This window comes from Oppia nitens, unplaced genomic scaffold, assembly GCF_028296485.1.
Source record: "Oppia nitens isolate AA-2021 unplaced genomic scaffold, nextdenovo-longstitch-racon4-pilon3 scaffold14_pilon_pilon_pilon, whole genome shotgun sequence".
Taxonomy (NCBI): Eukaryota; Metazoa; Arthropoda; class Arachnida; order Sarcoptiformes; family Oppiidae; genus Oppia; species Oppia nitens.
The window spans coordinates 1,700,458-1,717,984 of record NW_026533193.1 but is presented as its reverse complement, the minus strand read 5'-3'; the positions used below and the strand labels follow the sequence as shown (position 1 = coordinate 1,717,984).

Below are 17,527 nucleotides of genomic sequence, written 5' to 3'. Positions count from 1 at the left end.
TTAATTTTTATTAATATAATTTTATTTCCAATTAATTTAAAGCAATCTACTATATAGTATATAATTTATTTTGTTTTTAATATTACCTGGAACAAAATTCTATTAGTAAATGTAATTTAATAATAATATTAATAATAATGATAATGTATAACCAAATAATAGAAAATATTTTTATTAACATTTATCATTCAATCATTCATTGATTCAAACAAATAAAAATCATTATATTAATTATTAATAGTAGTAATAATGAGAAATAATTTTTTTATTATTCATAGAAATAAATTATATATATATTGTATTTATATTTAGTTATACTAAATGACTAAAAAAAACGGTAACAAAAGATTTATTTTATTTTTTCTTAATATTATTATTAAATTACATATGAATAGTAAAATGATAATAATTATTAAAAAAAAACTATTAGTTTAGTAAATAAAGTTTTATCTATTTATATATATATCTATTTAATATATAATATACTATATAATTTGTTTACATAAATGCTACTTTATTTATTATATAATATTATATAATGTTAACTAAACTATATCTCTATTAGCAATACCTATGGGATATATTTCTAGAGTAAATAACACAACACAACAAAACAAAAACATTAGTTTATTTCAATGCACTTAAAATAAATAATAATATTATTATTATAACTTTATGCCTTATAATATATTTATATATACATTATAAAATATTAAAATTATATATATATATATATATATATAATAGTATATATTTAAATATTAATGTATAAAAGTTACAATATATAAGTAAATCTTAAAATATTATATATATATTTTTATTATTTAGAAAAAATAAATAAATACTAAGTCTAATGCTTTTTTTTTAAAAATAGTAATAATAATATTAAACAAAACTAAAAATAACAAATCGATTATAGATTTACATTTTAATACTATTTTTTAAATACTTATTTCAATTTATATTATTTGTTTTATATAAATAGTATTAAAAATAACAACAAAAAAATAGTAATAAATCAAACAACATAATAAAAATAAAATAAAAAACATTTAACAATTATGTTAAACATACAGCACATCACATGATTTTAGATTATGTATAAAATATTTATAATGCATTATTTATACACAAAAAAAAACAATTATATATATATATATAATAAAAATATTATTAATCAATTCAATTCAATATTATTATTAATATACTGTACTAATAATTATTTTTTTGTTTTATTAATTATTTAATTATATATATATATATATCAATGGGACAGTTACCCAAATGGTTTTCCAATGTATCGTTTTTTGCCACATTCATTGCCTATTCAAACAGTGTATTCAATCCTATTATTTACGGCGGTTTCAATACAAACTTTCGACTGGCTCTGTGCTCGATATTCAGGTGCCATCACCTGCTAATCAAAAGGCATACAAATTGTAAGTTAATTATTATTATTACAGTATAGCTGTATATATATCAGGGTTGCGAAAGGTTTTCAGGGGGGTATAGGGGGATTGCTAGGGGCCCCCTAACTTTTTGACTTTAGGCCAGGGTGGGGGTAAAACCTAAAAATCTCGATCTCAGGGGGGGTAAGATGGCCTTACCCCCTACTCCCCTTTCGCAACTCTGATATACTGTATATATATAGTATATAATATATGTATATATAAACTGTATATCATCCAAATAACCCCCTCCCCACACCCCCGGTGTCCTCTCAAAAAACAAAAAGATACACACATTAATTTTTGATTAATTAATTAGCAAAATTAATATAACCCAGATTATTTTTATTTATTTATTTTTGTTGTTGCTTTGATTTTGAGGTTTTTCAATGTTTATATTATAATTATTATTACTACTACCTATTGTATCATTATTATTATTTTTTTGCATCAATAATTTAAATGTGTAATTATCTATTTATTTTGTATAGAGAGTAATAATTATATATACAGTATATTATAATATCTATTATATAATTACTGTTTAATTTTTAAGTTTTTTTTTAAATTTTTTTTGGTTAGCTAACTAGAAATTAATATTTTATTTAAGTATTATTAAATACAATATAATAAAGTAGATAATGATATATATAAGTATATAATAAATACTTAAAGATTAAAATTTAATTAATTATTTAAAAATATATATATTTTACTATAGGGATTATCTTCTATAATTAATTACATATTGTTTTTGTTTATAATTAATTTTTGATTTTATAACTTTGTTAATATACTGTATTGTGTGTACACTTTATATACAGTATTTACTGTAATAATATTTATTATTTATACAGTAGTTACTGTATTTTTTTAAGTTATAATCTAAATTTAGATAATGTTTTTAATTATCTTTAAAATACTTTTTAAAATAATTATCTTTAATTCCGCACTTATCATCAATTGGTATTGATTTAATAAATTAAATTTTAAAAAAACTAATTAATAAAGTAATTGAAAAATTCAGCATTTAATAAGTGTTTGATAAAATTAAATTAGATAAAGGTTAATTTAGATTTTATTATAGATTTTGATGTCAAATATTTTAATACAAAGTTTAAAACTAATTAATATTATTGCTTAAAAAATATTAATTAAATTATACACTAATAATTGTAATAGATTTTTATTAAAATAATTTTGATTTCAAAACTATAGGTCTATGTGTTTAAAATCAATCTAAAGTTTTTTTTATAAATATCAAACATTAGATTATTATACTATATATATATTGCAAAATTAATAATAATAATTGATTGAATAGTAATAATATTTTTTAAATTGTTTTTTTGCTTTATTAGACAAACAATCACCGAAAACCCGGTCAGAGGTATTTACGGCAACCACTTGGTCGCCAAATATGGCCCGACGTAACAAACATATGGTTAATAATACATATAAAACCGATATTATTGAACTCAATAATATTGATAGTGTTGTCAATTGTTAAATTATAATATATATAATTTTATATACAGTACTTGTAATAATAATAAATTGTTTAATTATAATAACAGTTTATCTATCAATTAATGTCAAACATTACACACACACACAACCAAACAATTTAATTGCTTTATATATATATTTATTGTACTGTATATCATATATATAATAATTGTATTATTAATAAAAATAATTTTTTCATATTAATTGATATATAATAGAAATGTTTTACCAAAAAAGTACTGTATTTTAGACATAATTATAATATAAGGTGAATATTGATATATAACTTCCCGATTACTAAATATTTATAAATATATTTTATTAATGTTTAATTATATTTAACAGAATATATGTAAAACTAATTTTTTTTATTTGTTGTATTGTACAGTAAATTATATTTATTGTTTTTTAAAGTAATGTAATTTATTTATCAAAAAAACTAATTGTAATAACAAATAAAATAACTTATTTCGACATTTCAAATATTACTGATAAAAAAATATATAAATTAATTAAATATTAGTTTTTAATCGATTAATAATTTTATCTGAATTATTATAATTTATAAAATTGTTTTGTTTAGTCAATCAATTATTATTTTAAATATTAACATAAATATCTAATTTATATCTAATAAAAATATATAAAAAACAAAGTTTTGGATTTAAAAGATTTTCATACAATATAAAGCTTATAAAAAAATAACAATTTATTATTTGATTTCTAAAGTTTATAAAATAAAAAGTATATTTGTTTATATATATATATATAAATTATTTATACATTTTATTTATACTGTATCTCCTAGGGTTAAATATAACACATAAGTTATAGTTTATTTATTTTTTAAATTTTTTTGAATTTATAAAATGTTTATATGTTTAGCTATTCAATAGTAAAAAATTATTTTTTTTATAAAAATATTCACAACTATCTTATATCTTAAGGTATTTCAAACTTTATAATATTTTAAAATGAAATAAACTTTTTTTTAAAAAAAATAAAAATAAAATAAAATGTTGTGAAAATTTACGTCATACCATAAATAATAATAATAATAATAATAATAATAATAATAATAATGATAACTATTTCAACTATTTTTTTAGCAAAATAATATAAAATGTGTCATACAATGATAAATTAAACAATAAAAATTTGTTTATTTGATTTTTATTTTCATAAAGTAGTGTAAATATTTTTTTTGTGATTGATGATAAATTATATACAAAATATAATTTAAATATTAAAAAGTAATAATTTTTCTATTTTTTAAAAAAAAATTTTGAAAAAAATTATCATTAAGCACTATATATATATATACTGTATACAGTATATACTTTATATATATACTGTATATATACTTTATATATATATACTGAATATATACTTTATATATATACTGAATATATTCTTTATATATATATATACACTGTATATATACTTTATATATATACTGAATATATTTATATATCATAATATTTTTATATATCAATTTATATATATATATATATTTATAAGCTAACAGAAAATATAAGTTTATAATTTTATTTAATCGGATCAGAAATAATTAATGTTTCAATATTTTTTTATGAATTATATTTGTCGACAAATTAATCTATATATATATAAAAGTTATTTTTATATATATACCTATTTATATATTTTGTCAATAATATGGAAAACATAAAAGTTTTTAAAAATATTATTTGTTAAAACATAATATTTTTTTTAAGTGGAAATTATTCACAATAAATAACTATACATTTGATTATTGTTAAGTTATCGCAATATATATATAATTGTTTATCAATACAATATACATCTATAATAATATTTATAGCAAATTTATTTATTACAATTTAAATTTATATAAGATCGACAAATGATTTATTGACTAAAAAAAGTATTGTTGTTGTTTGAATCTTAAAAAACAATTTTAACAATTTTACTCTGAGCACCGGTAGCTATTTTTAAATGCTAACTGTGCAAAATCTTCTATATAAATATATGTATGATCAATAATTTTATTTATAAAAATAAAAATATTTTATTATACTTTACTGTTGTTTATATTATAACACATATACACACACACACAGAATATTCTGTACATTAATTTTGATAAACTATTTTAGATCTATACTATATATATATATACTGTATACTGTATTATATGTCAAGTGTATAAAAAATATCTATAATATTTGTTGTTTATTTATTTAATAAGAAATTTATTTAATAAATATGTCAAAAAATATTATTTAAAACAAAATGATTGTTTTTCAAATATTTATTTTTATTTATTAACTATTTTTTAGATATAAATATATATAGATAGATATTTAGATATATATATATGTAGTAATCATTTTTATGAGTTAATCTATTTTAATTTTACAGTATAATACATTATTATTTAAATATATATATTTAAATAATAACTATTAAATATTTATATTTTATTTTTAGATATAATGCTAGGAGTTCATTGTATTATGAATGTGTTCAAAACTAATTGTAAATACCATAACAAAAAAAACTTATTAATCTATAAATAATTTTTTTAAATAATAATAATAATAACTATTGTATTGTATATTAACAGATATTTGTACCTGTATTTTATATATATATATTATGTATATACAATACGATTAGATACTATATTTGTATAATTTGTTTGATAGTAAAATATATTAAAATTAATAATACTAATAATATAAAAAATTATATTTAAATAATTTTATAATGCAACTAATTTATAAAATAAAAAATAATTATTTTTAAAGTTATTTTTTTTGGTTTTTTTTAATACAAATACAAAATACAAATATAGTATATTTTATTTTTTAAAAAAATTACATGACTTGTAAAATATAATAATAAACCCACGCGTTTTAAATTAATTATTAGCAAACAAATAAATTAAAAATTAAATTTTCTATAAATAATTTTAACTATTATTTTATAGTATTTTTTATATAAACGAAAACAAAATAATTATATAAATTATTTTACTTTAAATTATAATTAATAAAAATACAATTATTTATTTTTTGTAAATCAATTTATTAGATAAAAAATAAATCTTAATAAAATTAATAGATTTACGTATTAAATAAAAAATAATTAATATTATAAAATGTCATAATATTAAAAAGTACAATAATTTGTATATTAATATACACATCAATTTAGGCCAATTATATAGATTATAATATATAAATAAATTCATCAAACTTTGTATTTTTACTTAATATGAAATTTGGACATAAAATTCAAATTTTATTCAAAAAATATGACTTTTTTTCTAAAAATTCCCATTTATTCCAAAAATATGACATTTTTCCTAAATATTCCCATTTATTCCAAAAATATGACATTTTTCCTAAATATTCCCATTTATTCCAAAAATATGACATTTTTCCTAAATATTCCCATTTATTCCAAAAATATGACATTTTTCCTAAATATTCCCATTTATTCCAAAAATATGACATTTTTCCTAAATATTCCCTTTTATTCCAAAAATATGACATTTTTCCTAAATATTCCCATTTATTCCAAAAATATGACATTTTTCCTAAAAATTCCCATTTATTCCAAAATATGTCATTTTTCCTAAATATTCCCATTTATTCCAAAAATATGACATTTTTCCTAAATATTCCCATTTATTCCAAAAAAATCACTTTTTTAGTAAAAAAAACTAGTTAAGAATGCTAGAAAGCATTATTAGAAAAAAAACTTTGATGGCATAAAATATTATCTTAGCAAATTAATTGTCAGTTGATTTTAGTCATATTGTCAAATGACTCAGTATGATAAAATAAACTCAACTTTAGTCATGTAAAGTATCAAATGATTAAGTATGACAAAATAAACTCAACTTTAGTCATGTAAAGTATCAAATGATTAAGTATGACATAATAAACTCAACTTTAGTCATGTAAAGTATCAAATGATTAGGTATGACATAATAAACTCAACTTTAGTCATGTAAAGTATCAAATGATTAGGTATGACATAATAAACTCGACTATAGACATGTAGGGTATCAGATGAGTCGGTATGACAAAATACACAGCTAAAATCATACTTTTGCCGCCATTTTTTTAAAAAATAAAATAACTTTTATCTATTATATCTTATTTTTGATGCTCTATACAATTCTAAATGTTTTTAAAAATTTTTTGACTTTGGCCGCCATTTTCTCTATGTTCACGAAGAGATATCAAAATTTTAATGCATATTTTTATGCTTGTTTTTGATGCTTTATTCAAATCTATACTTTAAAAAAATTTTCTTAAAATTTTCTTTACTTTGACCGCCATTTTGTCTATGTTCCCGAAGAGATATCAAAATTTTAATTAAACTTTTCAATACATTATTAGTAGTCCTCTAACCGAATCTGAAGTCAGAATTTCAAAATTCGCAAAATGAAATGCTACAGACACACACACACAAAAGGCTCGTATAGATTTCAGAAAACAAAACTTTTTCAAAGTTTTTTTTGAAAATACACTTTTATTGCAACAGAAAAAAGTTATTATAATAAATACAAACTAAACGTTATTTTTTTATTTAAAAGCAAACAAACAGTTTGTTTATTATTATTATTATTATTACTGTTAGTATAGACACGTGTTTTTTGATTGATAAATGATTGTCATTATCATCGACGCGGTGACCACTGACTGACCATCACTAAGAAAGTCTCGCACAACAAACCAACAAAAATGTCGACAACAACAGGACAGACATCGGCGACGGCGGTGGCGACGACAGCCGTCAATTGGCGCGAAAGACATCAACAGATCCGCGAATGGAAGCGCCAGAAAAAGGCGGACAAACAACGAAAACTGTTGGCCAAAACTGGTGCCGTCGTCGACGACGACGGAGCCGCCGATACTACTAATGGTGTGACCACTAATGATGCGACAACAGACACGACGGCAGCGGCGTCGGCGTCCGAGTCTATGGATATTACGACTACTGGCGCCGAAACATCGACAACGACCACCGATTCGGGCCGCCAATGGACGGCCAGTATTGCCGTACCGTTTAGTATTGTCGAGAATGCCCAGTCGGCCGAACTGAAAGCTTATTTGATTGGTCAGATCGCCCGATCGTTGGTTGTATTCAATATCGACGAAATTGTCGTCTTTGACGAATACTGTTCACAACAGCCGCCGATTACGTAAGTCATAGATTAATGGTCACTATCGTCAGTGGTCACCAATTGATTGATTCATTCAGTGTTTGTCTTATAGCGATTCCACTGACAATAGTCTACAGTATGACAAACGCCGGTCAGCGATGGTTCAGATGATCCGTATATTGCAATACCTCGAGTGTCCGCAATATTTACGGAAATATCTGTTTCCTTTGCAAAAAGATCTTCAATACGCCGGACTATGCAATCCATTGGATTCGACACATCATTTGAAAACAGCGGACACAGATTGCCGCTATCGTGAAGGTGTGGTCACCAATAAGCCGGCACAGGAGGGCCGCGGATCGCACGTGTATATTGGTCTACAACGTGACGTACAGATAGATAGATCGCTTCGACCGAACGTACGGGTAACGGTCCGATTGGCCGACAATTGTGATCTCCGGCGTAGTAAACGGCTGAAAGGTGTGGCCGTATCGCCGGACGAACCCCGCGAACTTGCCGGTCTGTACTGGGGTTATCAGATACGGGTGGCCAAATCGTTGTCGGCAGTCTTTGGCGAATCGCCGTACGCTGGCGGCTACGATCTGACCATCGGTACGTCGGACAGGGGCGACAATGTGGACAAACACTTGAGACAATTGCCTAAACGGTTCAATCATTTGTTGGTAGTGTTTGGCGGATTGAAAGGTATCGAAGCGGCTCACGATTCAGATGAATCGTTGTCCAGTGTTGAGGACACTCGCGATCTGTTTGACCACTATTTGAATACCTGTCCCAATCAGGGATCCAATACTATCAGGACAGAGGTATGTATTTATTAACAATAAAATCAAAATGTCTTACAATTGTTTCGATTAATTAAAAACATTTATTTTTGTTTGTTTGTGTTATTCGCAAATAGGAAGCAATTTTGATAACATTGTCAGCACTGAGGAAACGGCTTCTCCGATGAATAACAAGAAATCAATTTTTTTAAATACAATTAGTTTTAAAATATATTTTTTAATAATAATAAGTTAATTACTGTTTGATTAAGAAGAATATATATTTGATTAGATTATATTTATCAATACATATACAGTATATATGAGTTTAAATGTTATCTATATTTCTAAATCATATTATTATTTTATTATAAAAAAAATATTGTAATCATATATATATATGTTATCATAAAAAAATTAAATCATACTTTAAATACCGGTATATATATTAATTAATTAAAACATTAAAAAAATCGATTATAGATTACTATATCATATTAGAGATTATATAAATTTATTATATACTGTAAATGATATATAATTTTTTTTTGAACTGTATATTCAATATTCAATTTTTTCTTTTGGTTAAACAAACTGTTTATCCGTATTGAGAAACGATTCGTTATTTTCATCCAAAGATGAATTACATTTGATTTCGTTGAGAATGAAGTCAAGAGTCGAGTCATTGGCTGAGACATTGGCCGAAAACGGAGACGAAAATCGTTTAGTTGATACATATTTCGGTGATGACCGCCGCCGCCGCCGTAATGGTGTGTTCGATAAGCGTTTGGCCGAAAATCTTGTTAACGGAGTCTTCAAAGGTTTCAATGAAGACATTGTTGTCGTCGTCGACGGTAGCGACTGCGGTGAGTTGAGGTCGATCAACGACATTGTAATTTCACAATTACCCGTAGTATTCATAATTTCCCGATCGCTACCAATCAAGTCGTTGTCCTGTTTAGATGTTGTCGTCGCCGACGGTAGCGGCGAGTTCAGGTCAATCAACGACATTGTAATTTCACAATTACCCTTACTATACATATTTTCCCGATCGCCACCAATCAAGTCGTTGTCCTGTTTAGATATGGTGGACACGTTGTTGTTGGCCATCGATGTTGCCGTTTCGTTGGCCATCGATGTTGCCGTTTCGTTGGCCATCGATGTTGCCGTTTCGTTGGCCATCGATGTTGCCGTTTCGTTGGCCATCGATGTTGCCGTTTCGTTGGCCATCGATGTTGCCGTTTCGTTGGCCATCGATGTTGCCGTTTCGTTGGCCATCGATGTTGCCGATTCGTTGGCCATCGATGTTGCCGTTTCGTTGGCCATCGATGTTGCCGTTTCGTTGGCCATCGATGTTGCCGTTTCGTTGGCCATCGATGTTGCCGTTTCGTTGGCCATCGATGTTGCCGTTTCGTTGGCCATCGATGTTGCCGTTTCGTTGGCCATCGATGTTGCCGTTTCGTTGGCCATCGATGTTGCCGTTTCGTTGGCCATCGATGTTGCCGTTTCGTTGGCCATCGATGTTGCCGTTTCGTTGGCCATCGATGTTGCCGTTTCGTTGGCCATCGATGTTGCCGTTTCGTTGGCCATCGATGTTGCCGTTTCGTTGGGCGAACCGAGCGACGAAACTACAGCCGAATAATCAATGTCCGAAATGTTAGTTAGAAATGTAGTTTCGGTGTCCATCGATTCGTCCAATTCGGCCACCGATTGCTGCTGTTGTTGTTGGTCTCGTTGTTGCCGATACAGTTCGGCCACATAGTTGCGCTCCGAGTCGGTAATCCGGCCCCAGAAGACACCATTCTCATCGTCGCAATAGTCGACAGCGTAATCGCTGTAATCAAAAACAAACAAACAAAACAAAATAATTGGTCAACAAATCATCGTCAGCGGCGGCGGTAAACACTTAGAAAATAATTGACTTACAAGTCGTCCGGCGAGTCATAGTCGTCCTCATCGGTGTCGTCCAATTGATGCCAATTGTTGTTGCAGTCGTCAGCGTAAACATCAGAGCCAGAAGACATCGATGTCATATCATTCAATGATATCTTCATTTTGTGGATCAATTTCTGGTGATATTAAAGATATATAATAATAATAATAAAACTGTTTGTGTTTTGTTTGAATTTATTTCAAAACTAATTAATACATAAATATTTAGTAAACATTTAGTAAACACAACAATCGGTTACATATTATTATTATTATTATTATTATTATTATTATTATTTAAAAAAAAATATTTCAATATTTTCAATAACTATCCACTGATTGGTCCATTTGTTTAGCCAATAGAAACATTAATGCAACTTATTGGTTGTCATAGGTAACGCAAAACATTGTATATGTTTTATTTACAGTATATAGATTTAATTTGGAATTATTACATGTATATGTATAGACAAAAACAAAATGCATGTATAATAGTATAGAACACGCCCATCACTGGTATTATATGTGCTATAGTGCGATACATGTCGATACTGTAAAAAACAATGCCTATAATAAACAGTACAATGTTTGTAAAACAATATATGCAGTGTTAACCGAAATATATGACTGTTTTTATATATAATTTTTATAATAAGATAACCCATTATTAACTATATCTATAATAGGTCTAAAACTATTTACAGTAATTACTATGTTTATAAAAATATTTATTTATCTACTATTGTAATTAGACAATTTGTAACTTTTATTCATAATCTATAATCTATATAAAATATATACAATTATTATACTATAAAAAAGGACCAAATGTTTTACAATTAAATAGCAATGAAATACAAGTTTTTTAATAACAAAAACAATAAATATTTTTTTTGATTCATTTATTTGTTTAAAAATATTATTTAAAAAACTTTTCGGTAAATGATTTTACCGACACTATTGTGGCCATAGTTTCGGTCATTATTTTTTTCTACTGTGCTTCGAACCCCTCATTAATAGTCAGCAATGTTTAGGACAGCACTGACAGCCGGACTGGTCGGTATCGGCACCGGTATAGCCGCCGAACGGTATAGACAATCATCGACGACGGGCGTCGATGGTCAACAAGCGGTCAGTGGACACTGCAACCGATTTGCTGCAACGTTGGCCACTGTATTTGCGGCCAAACCGTTTGACACGACCAGCGTAGAGGTCAAGTCGCCGTCGATTGGCAGCGGCGGCGACCCGATATCGCCGTCGGCTATGGATATCGCCAAACAACAAGTAGACACTGAGTTTGCATCGCTGGCCAAGTCGTCGTCGGCCGACGGTAGCGGCAGTCGTTTGGCTGTCATTGCCCGACACGGTTTCCCGTCGTTGGACACCATACGTACGTACGACAACTTTGTCCTGTCGTACGATCGGCGCAATCGTACAGCCAATTGGGTATTGGAGTACATGTCTGGCCATCAGATGTCGGCCGATAACGATAGCGGACATATCGATCGTAAAGGTATCGAGTTTTTCCAAGACTCGACTATTCACGAATACTGGCGTTCGTCTAACGATGACTATCGCCGCAGTGGTTACGATAGAGGACATTTGGCCGCTGCCGGCAATCATCGACACGATAGGCGACTAATGTCCCAGACGTTTGTTTTATCAAATATTAGTCCACAAGTCGGCAAAGGTTTCAATAGGGATGCCTGGAATCGTTTGGAAAAGTATTGCCGATGGCGTGCCCGCCGATCGGACAATACCTGGCTGTGTACGGGACCGTTGTATTTGCCGGCCCGCGGACCTACTGACAGCAAACTCTATGTCAAGTATGAAGTTATCGGCAAAAATCATGTGGCCGTACCGACACATTTTTTCAAAGTTCTGGTCACCGAAACCAATGGCCACTACGATCTCGAAGGCTATGTACTGCCAAACGCTGTTATCGATGACCGATCGTCTATTGAATCGTTTAGAGTACCGATTGATACCATTGAGAGAGCGGCCGGTTTGCTATTCTTTCAGCGCATACCTCGCCAACAGTTTCGTACTATTAATGGAAAAAGTGTTTAATAATTATTAATAATAATAATAACTAATAATTTTTATCTTTTAATTTTAAGATTTAATTTATATTTTGTGTGTTTTTTAGTTTAAATTTATTTATAATCAATTTATGATATTTAAAAAAAAATTATTACTCAGTATTGAGATTATTTTTTATCATAAATTTCAATCATTTAATTTTTTTTAAATAATATTATTTTACATGTATTTTAGTATTTTTTTAAAGCCAAATATTTACTGTATATTACCGTACGATATGTTTTATGTTTGTATGAAAACATTTGCTCAGAAAATTAAGTGATAAATCAAAAAACAAAAAAAAAACTTTTTGTAAAATAAAATTTAAATTATGAATTAAATATTTAAATTAAGTTTATCTATAATATTATTGTTAATAATAATACTAATAGTAATAGAGTAGTAGACATACCATAGTTACCATAGTTTTATGGCCACAATTATCGGCCAAACGGTTGGCCATCCATGCGAACAGATCGTCCAAATTGATGTCACACTTGCCGGACGTTTCCATTACAACTGCACGATATTGTTTGGCAAACTCCAGTGCCTCTACTCTGCTGACAGCCCGTAGCCATCGACCGGTGTTGGTGTCAGCAGCACCGGTAGGCCCACTGCCGCAGCTGCCGGCGGTTTCAATCAAATCAAGCTTATTGCCCACCAATACGATTACCTGATCACTACTACCACCATCACCAACGGCGGCGGTGTCGGTGGCGGTAGTGGTTTCACCAGAGCGTAACTGTTTGACAATTTCGACGGCCCGCTGATAGCTTGAATAGTTGGTCAGATCGTAGACAACCATAACGGCTGCCGGTGCCCTGGTATAGTACATGGCCATCAATAGCTGATGATATCGGCGGCAACCTGGTGTGTCCCATAGTTCCATAGTGACCAGTTTGTCGTGAAATACTAGTGTACGTACCCGATAGTGGCAACAATTGGTTTTAGTTACTGACTGGTGGTCAGTGTCTAAACGCTGATCGGCGGCACTTGTAGTGTAGCGCCAGTGTAGACACGACTTTCCTACACCAGTGTCGCCCATTAGTACAACACGGAACCGGTATACAGGTATACCCATAACAGTGTCGATAAAATACATAATAATTATATATATATATATATATATATATTGAATTTGAAAATGAAAATGAAAAAATAAATAAATAATTAGTAAATAATTAAGTTTTTAATATTAAAAAACAAAATAATATAGAAACTAGTCTATAATAATAATAATAATAATAGATTGTTGCTATGCATAAAAAATATTTATAAAACAAAAAAAACTTAATAAAAAATTTCTAGCATCAAAAAAAATACATTACAAATTATATTAATGTTATTAGATATTGATTGATGTTATATAATATATATATATATATTATATATTATATATATATCTTAATAAAATAGCAATATATGGATTGAATTATATTGAATAATAAAGTTATCAATTACAGTACAATATATAAATGATATTAAATACGTTACTGTGATATATATATATAAATTTATATACTGTATATATATATACAGTAAAATTAATTGTGTATTAAATAAGTTAATAAATATATAGATATATATATATTGTAGATGATTTCATTTAATACTATATATATATATATAATTTAATATTGATATTTTATTAAGTAAAAACAAATTATATAACATATACACTGTATGTATTAAATAGTTTCAATATAACTGCTAACAGATGATCACAATATTATTATAACTTTTTTCAATATACAGTATATATTTTTTTGCAATTTTAAGTACAAAGATTAGTGCATATATTTTAGCAATAGTATTATAATTATTTTTAAAAAAAAAATAAAATAATAAAAATCTAATAAATTGAAATATAATATCACATAATAACTTGAATTATTATTTTAAATTTTATAGATTATTAGTTATTAGTTACCAGGTGCTCTAAATAAAAATTAATTAAGTAGAAAAAAATATAAGCTATCATATATATTTAATATTTAATAATATAGTTGATATTACTGTATATTAATAATTTGATATATCCGGGAAATTATTGCTAATAAAAATAATAATATCAAAATATATTAAAATTTTCTAAATAAATTTACTTTAAAAATATAATGATGATGATAATAATAATTAAATTCAACAATATTATTGTTTAACTAAGGATCTGATATTTTTTAGTAATAATAATAATATTGTTATTATAATTATATAATAAAATTTTGAACCAATGAAAAAAAAAACAAAAAAAACTTCAATATAGTATTACTATATATCATTATTTATATTATAATTAATATTATCAAAAAATAATAATAAAATAAAATTTAATTCATAATAGTAATTTTTAAAAATTATTTAATATATAATTTATTGTATTTAGTATTATACAGTACAAGTAAAATACTGTATATATACTGGTAAAACATAATAAATTATAACAATATATAATTTATAATATTTATATCAACATTATATTTGAAAAAGATATGATTTATATATACTGTATATATTTTTGTTAAATGATAAAATGACAAATATATAGAGATATATATATATTTAGTTTTTATTTATTAGTTTTTTCTGACAATATTTTTTTATATATAGATATTGTGGATACAATACTAATGTTATTTATTTTAAGTAAGAAATACAACAACGATAAGATCAGAGACATCGAAAAAAATTACAAAATAAAATAATTTTCATTAATAACATAAATATATATATAAATATTAATATTTAATAAAATAGGATTTATATATCAATATATAGATATTTTAAAATTTAAAATTTATTTAATAATAATATTAATAATATTTATTCTTAAGTTGTTTTTTTGTTAGTATTATTTCGTATTATTATTATTATTATTATTAATATTATTGTTGACCAATACGTGTGTTATATATATATATATATTATATAACTTATATACTATCAGTAAATAATAATAATAATAATTAAGAGACACATATCCAGGGATTATTAGATTGTTTTTTATGTTATGTTATATAATCTATATTTTTTATTATTATTTATTTTCTCATTTTGTTTCATTTATTTCATAGTAGAGTTATAACACTCTTAAAAAACGTGACTTTTATCAATTTATTTGAGTAAATATCAAATATTATATATTAATTTTTATTACTAGTATAGTATTATTTTGGAAATTTTATTATTATTATTTGTTATATATACTCACATTGATAAAATTAAATATACTTTAGATATATATATATATATATTTATAAATATTTTAATGTATAACATAACATAATTTTTTTGATACAGTAATATACTATTAGTACAATAATTACTGAATTATAGTTTTTTGTTTAAAATAAACTATTATTACTACAAATCACAACATTTCACAAAAATAAATATACTTTTTATTTATTTATTTATTATTATTATTATTATTATATATCTATATCTATTATGTATACAACATATATGTTTTTTATGTGGATTTACTTTTTTTTATTTAAAAAACAAAACAAACAAACAAAAATAAATAAAATGTTTTTTTAGATCATATGCGGGAGTATTACACTTTCAACAAAAAAAATAAATAAATATTTTTTTTTGTTTTTGTTTTATCATTGTGTGTGTGTGTGTGTGCGTTAAAAAGTTGTTATATAATATGCTATGTATTATGTGTATTATTATTATGATATATAAATTTTATGTGTGATATGAGTGCACACATCTGGTTATCCCTGATATGATGAGACCATCAATAGATATACTCTATATATATATATGCCATCAATAGCTTCTAGGATTGCCAACTCTCTCTCTCTCTCTTTCTCTCAATAAGTTAACAATTTATTTATTGTCTATTATAAAAAAAATAATATTAAAATAAGGATTATTTTTAACCTAAACTTTTGAAAAAAAATTAATAAAAATTAGGGAAAATATATTTTTTGAAAATTATTTTTTTTAAGTTAGCATAAATATTATTATAGATTGTTATTAAATTAAGATAATTAAGTGATTTGTTGACAAAAAAAACCATTATTTGGAAAACTATTAATAATAAAACAATCAATAAAAAATTTAATTTTTAAAACTTTTAATTTAATTTATCCATATTTATTATATATATATGATATTTTTTGTTGTTGGCAATCCTACTACTATTATTGGTGTTGTTGTCATATTTTATTATTATTATTATTATTTGAAACACATAACACATACACACATATATATTGTTAGCTCTCATCACGACTTACTTTAACTTTCAAGACAGTTGTCATCATATTTTTGATATTACAATAGTATACTATATATATATATATATAAATTTGTAATAATAATAATAATATTGAAAAAAGTGTCTATTATTTCACATCATAATATACAATATATCTATATATATGATATGATAAAATCTATTAGGGATTGTTTTAAAGGATAAGGTATTAAATAGTAAAGTATAGTACAGTAGTATATAATCAGGTATTAAATTTAGTATTGAATTGAAACAAAAAAAAAATAACATTACATTAATAATATCGATATTAAATTTTGTTTTGTTTTTTCACAAAAATATCTTTAGTATTAAATATTGATAGTAATAGTAATAAAAA

At 25.2% G+C, this 17,527-nt stretch overlaps 4 protein-coding genes across 4 annotated transcripts; 2 read left to right on the top strand and 2 right to left on the bottom strand.

Moving 5' to 3' along the window:
* Positions 1 to 7,578: 7,578 nt before the first annotated feature.
* Positions 7,579 to 9,158, top strand: LOC128961801 (putative methyltransferase C9orf114). Its single transcript, XM_054308081.1, has 3 exons — positions 7,579 to 8,160; positions 8,234 to 8,945; positions 9,041 to 9,158. Exons 1-3 carry the CDS (start codon positions 7,700 to 7,702, stop codon positions 9,089 to 9,091), a joined length of 1,224 nt encoding a protein of 407 aa, XP_054164056.1. The 5' UTR covers positions 7,579 to 7,699; the 3' UTR covers positions 9,092 to 9,158.
* A 330-nt stretch (positions 9,159 to 9,488) lies between these two features.
* On the bottom strand, positions 9,489 to 11,069 carry LOC128962513 (uncharacterized). Its single transcript, XM_054308891.1, has 2 exons — positions 10,830 to 11,069; positions 9,489 to 10,737 (listed from the first exon to the last, which is right to left on the bottom strand). The coding sequence occupies exons 1-2, from the start codon at positions 10,955 to 10,957 to the stop codon at positions 9,489 to 9,491; spliced, it is 1,377 nt and encodes a 458-aa protein (XP_054164866.1). The 5' UTR covers positions 10,958 to 11,069.
* Positions 11,070 to 11,764: 695 nt separating this feature from the next.
* On the top strand, positions 11,765 to 12,905 carry LOC128961828 (endonuclease G, mitochondrial-like). Its single transcript, XM_054308119.1, has one exon. It carries the CDS (start codon positions 11,862 to 11,864, stop codon positions 12,903 to 12,905), a length of 1,044 nt encoding a protein of 347 aa, XP_054164094.1. The 5' UTR covers positions 11,765 to 11,861.
* Positions 12,906 to 13,302: 397 nt separating this feature from the next.
* LOC128962502 (uncharacterized) lies at positions 13,303 to 13,998 on the bottom strand. The gene has a single exon (XM_054308879.1). It carries the CDS (start codon positions 13,996 to 13,998, stop codon positions 13,303 to 13,305), a length of 696 nt encoding a protein of 231 aa, XP_054164854.1.
* Between the last annotated feature and the right edge of the window lie 3,529 nt (positions 13,999 to 17,527).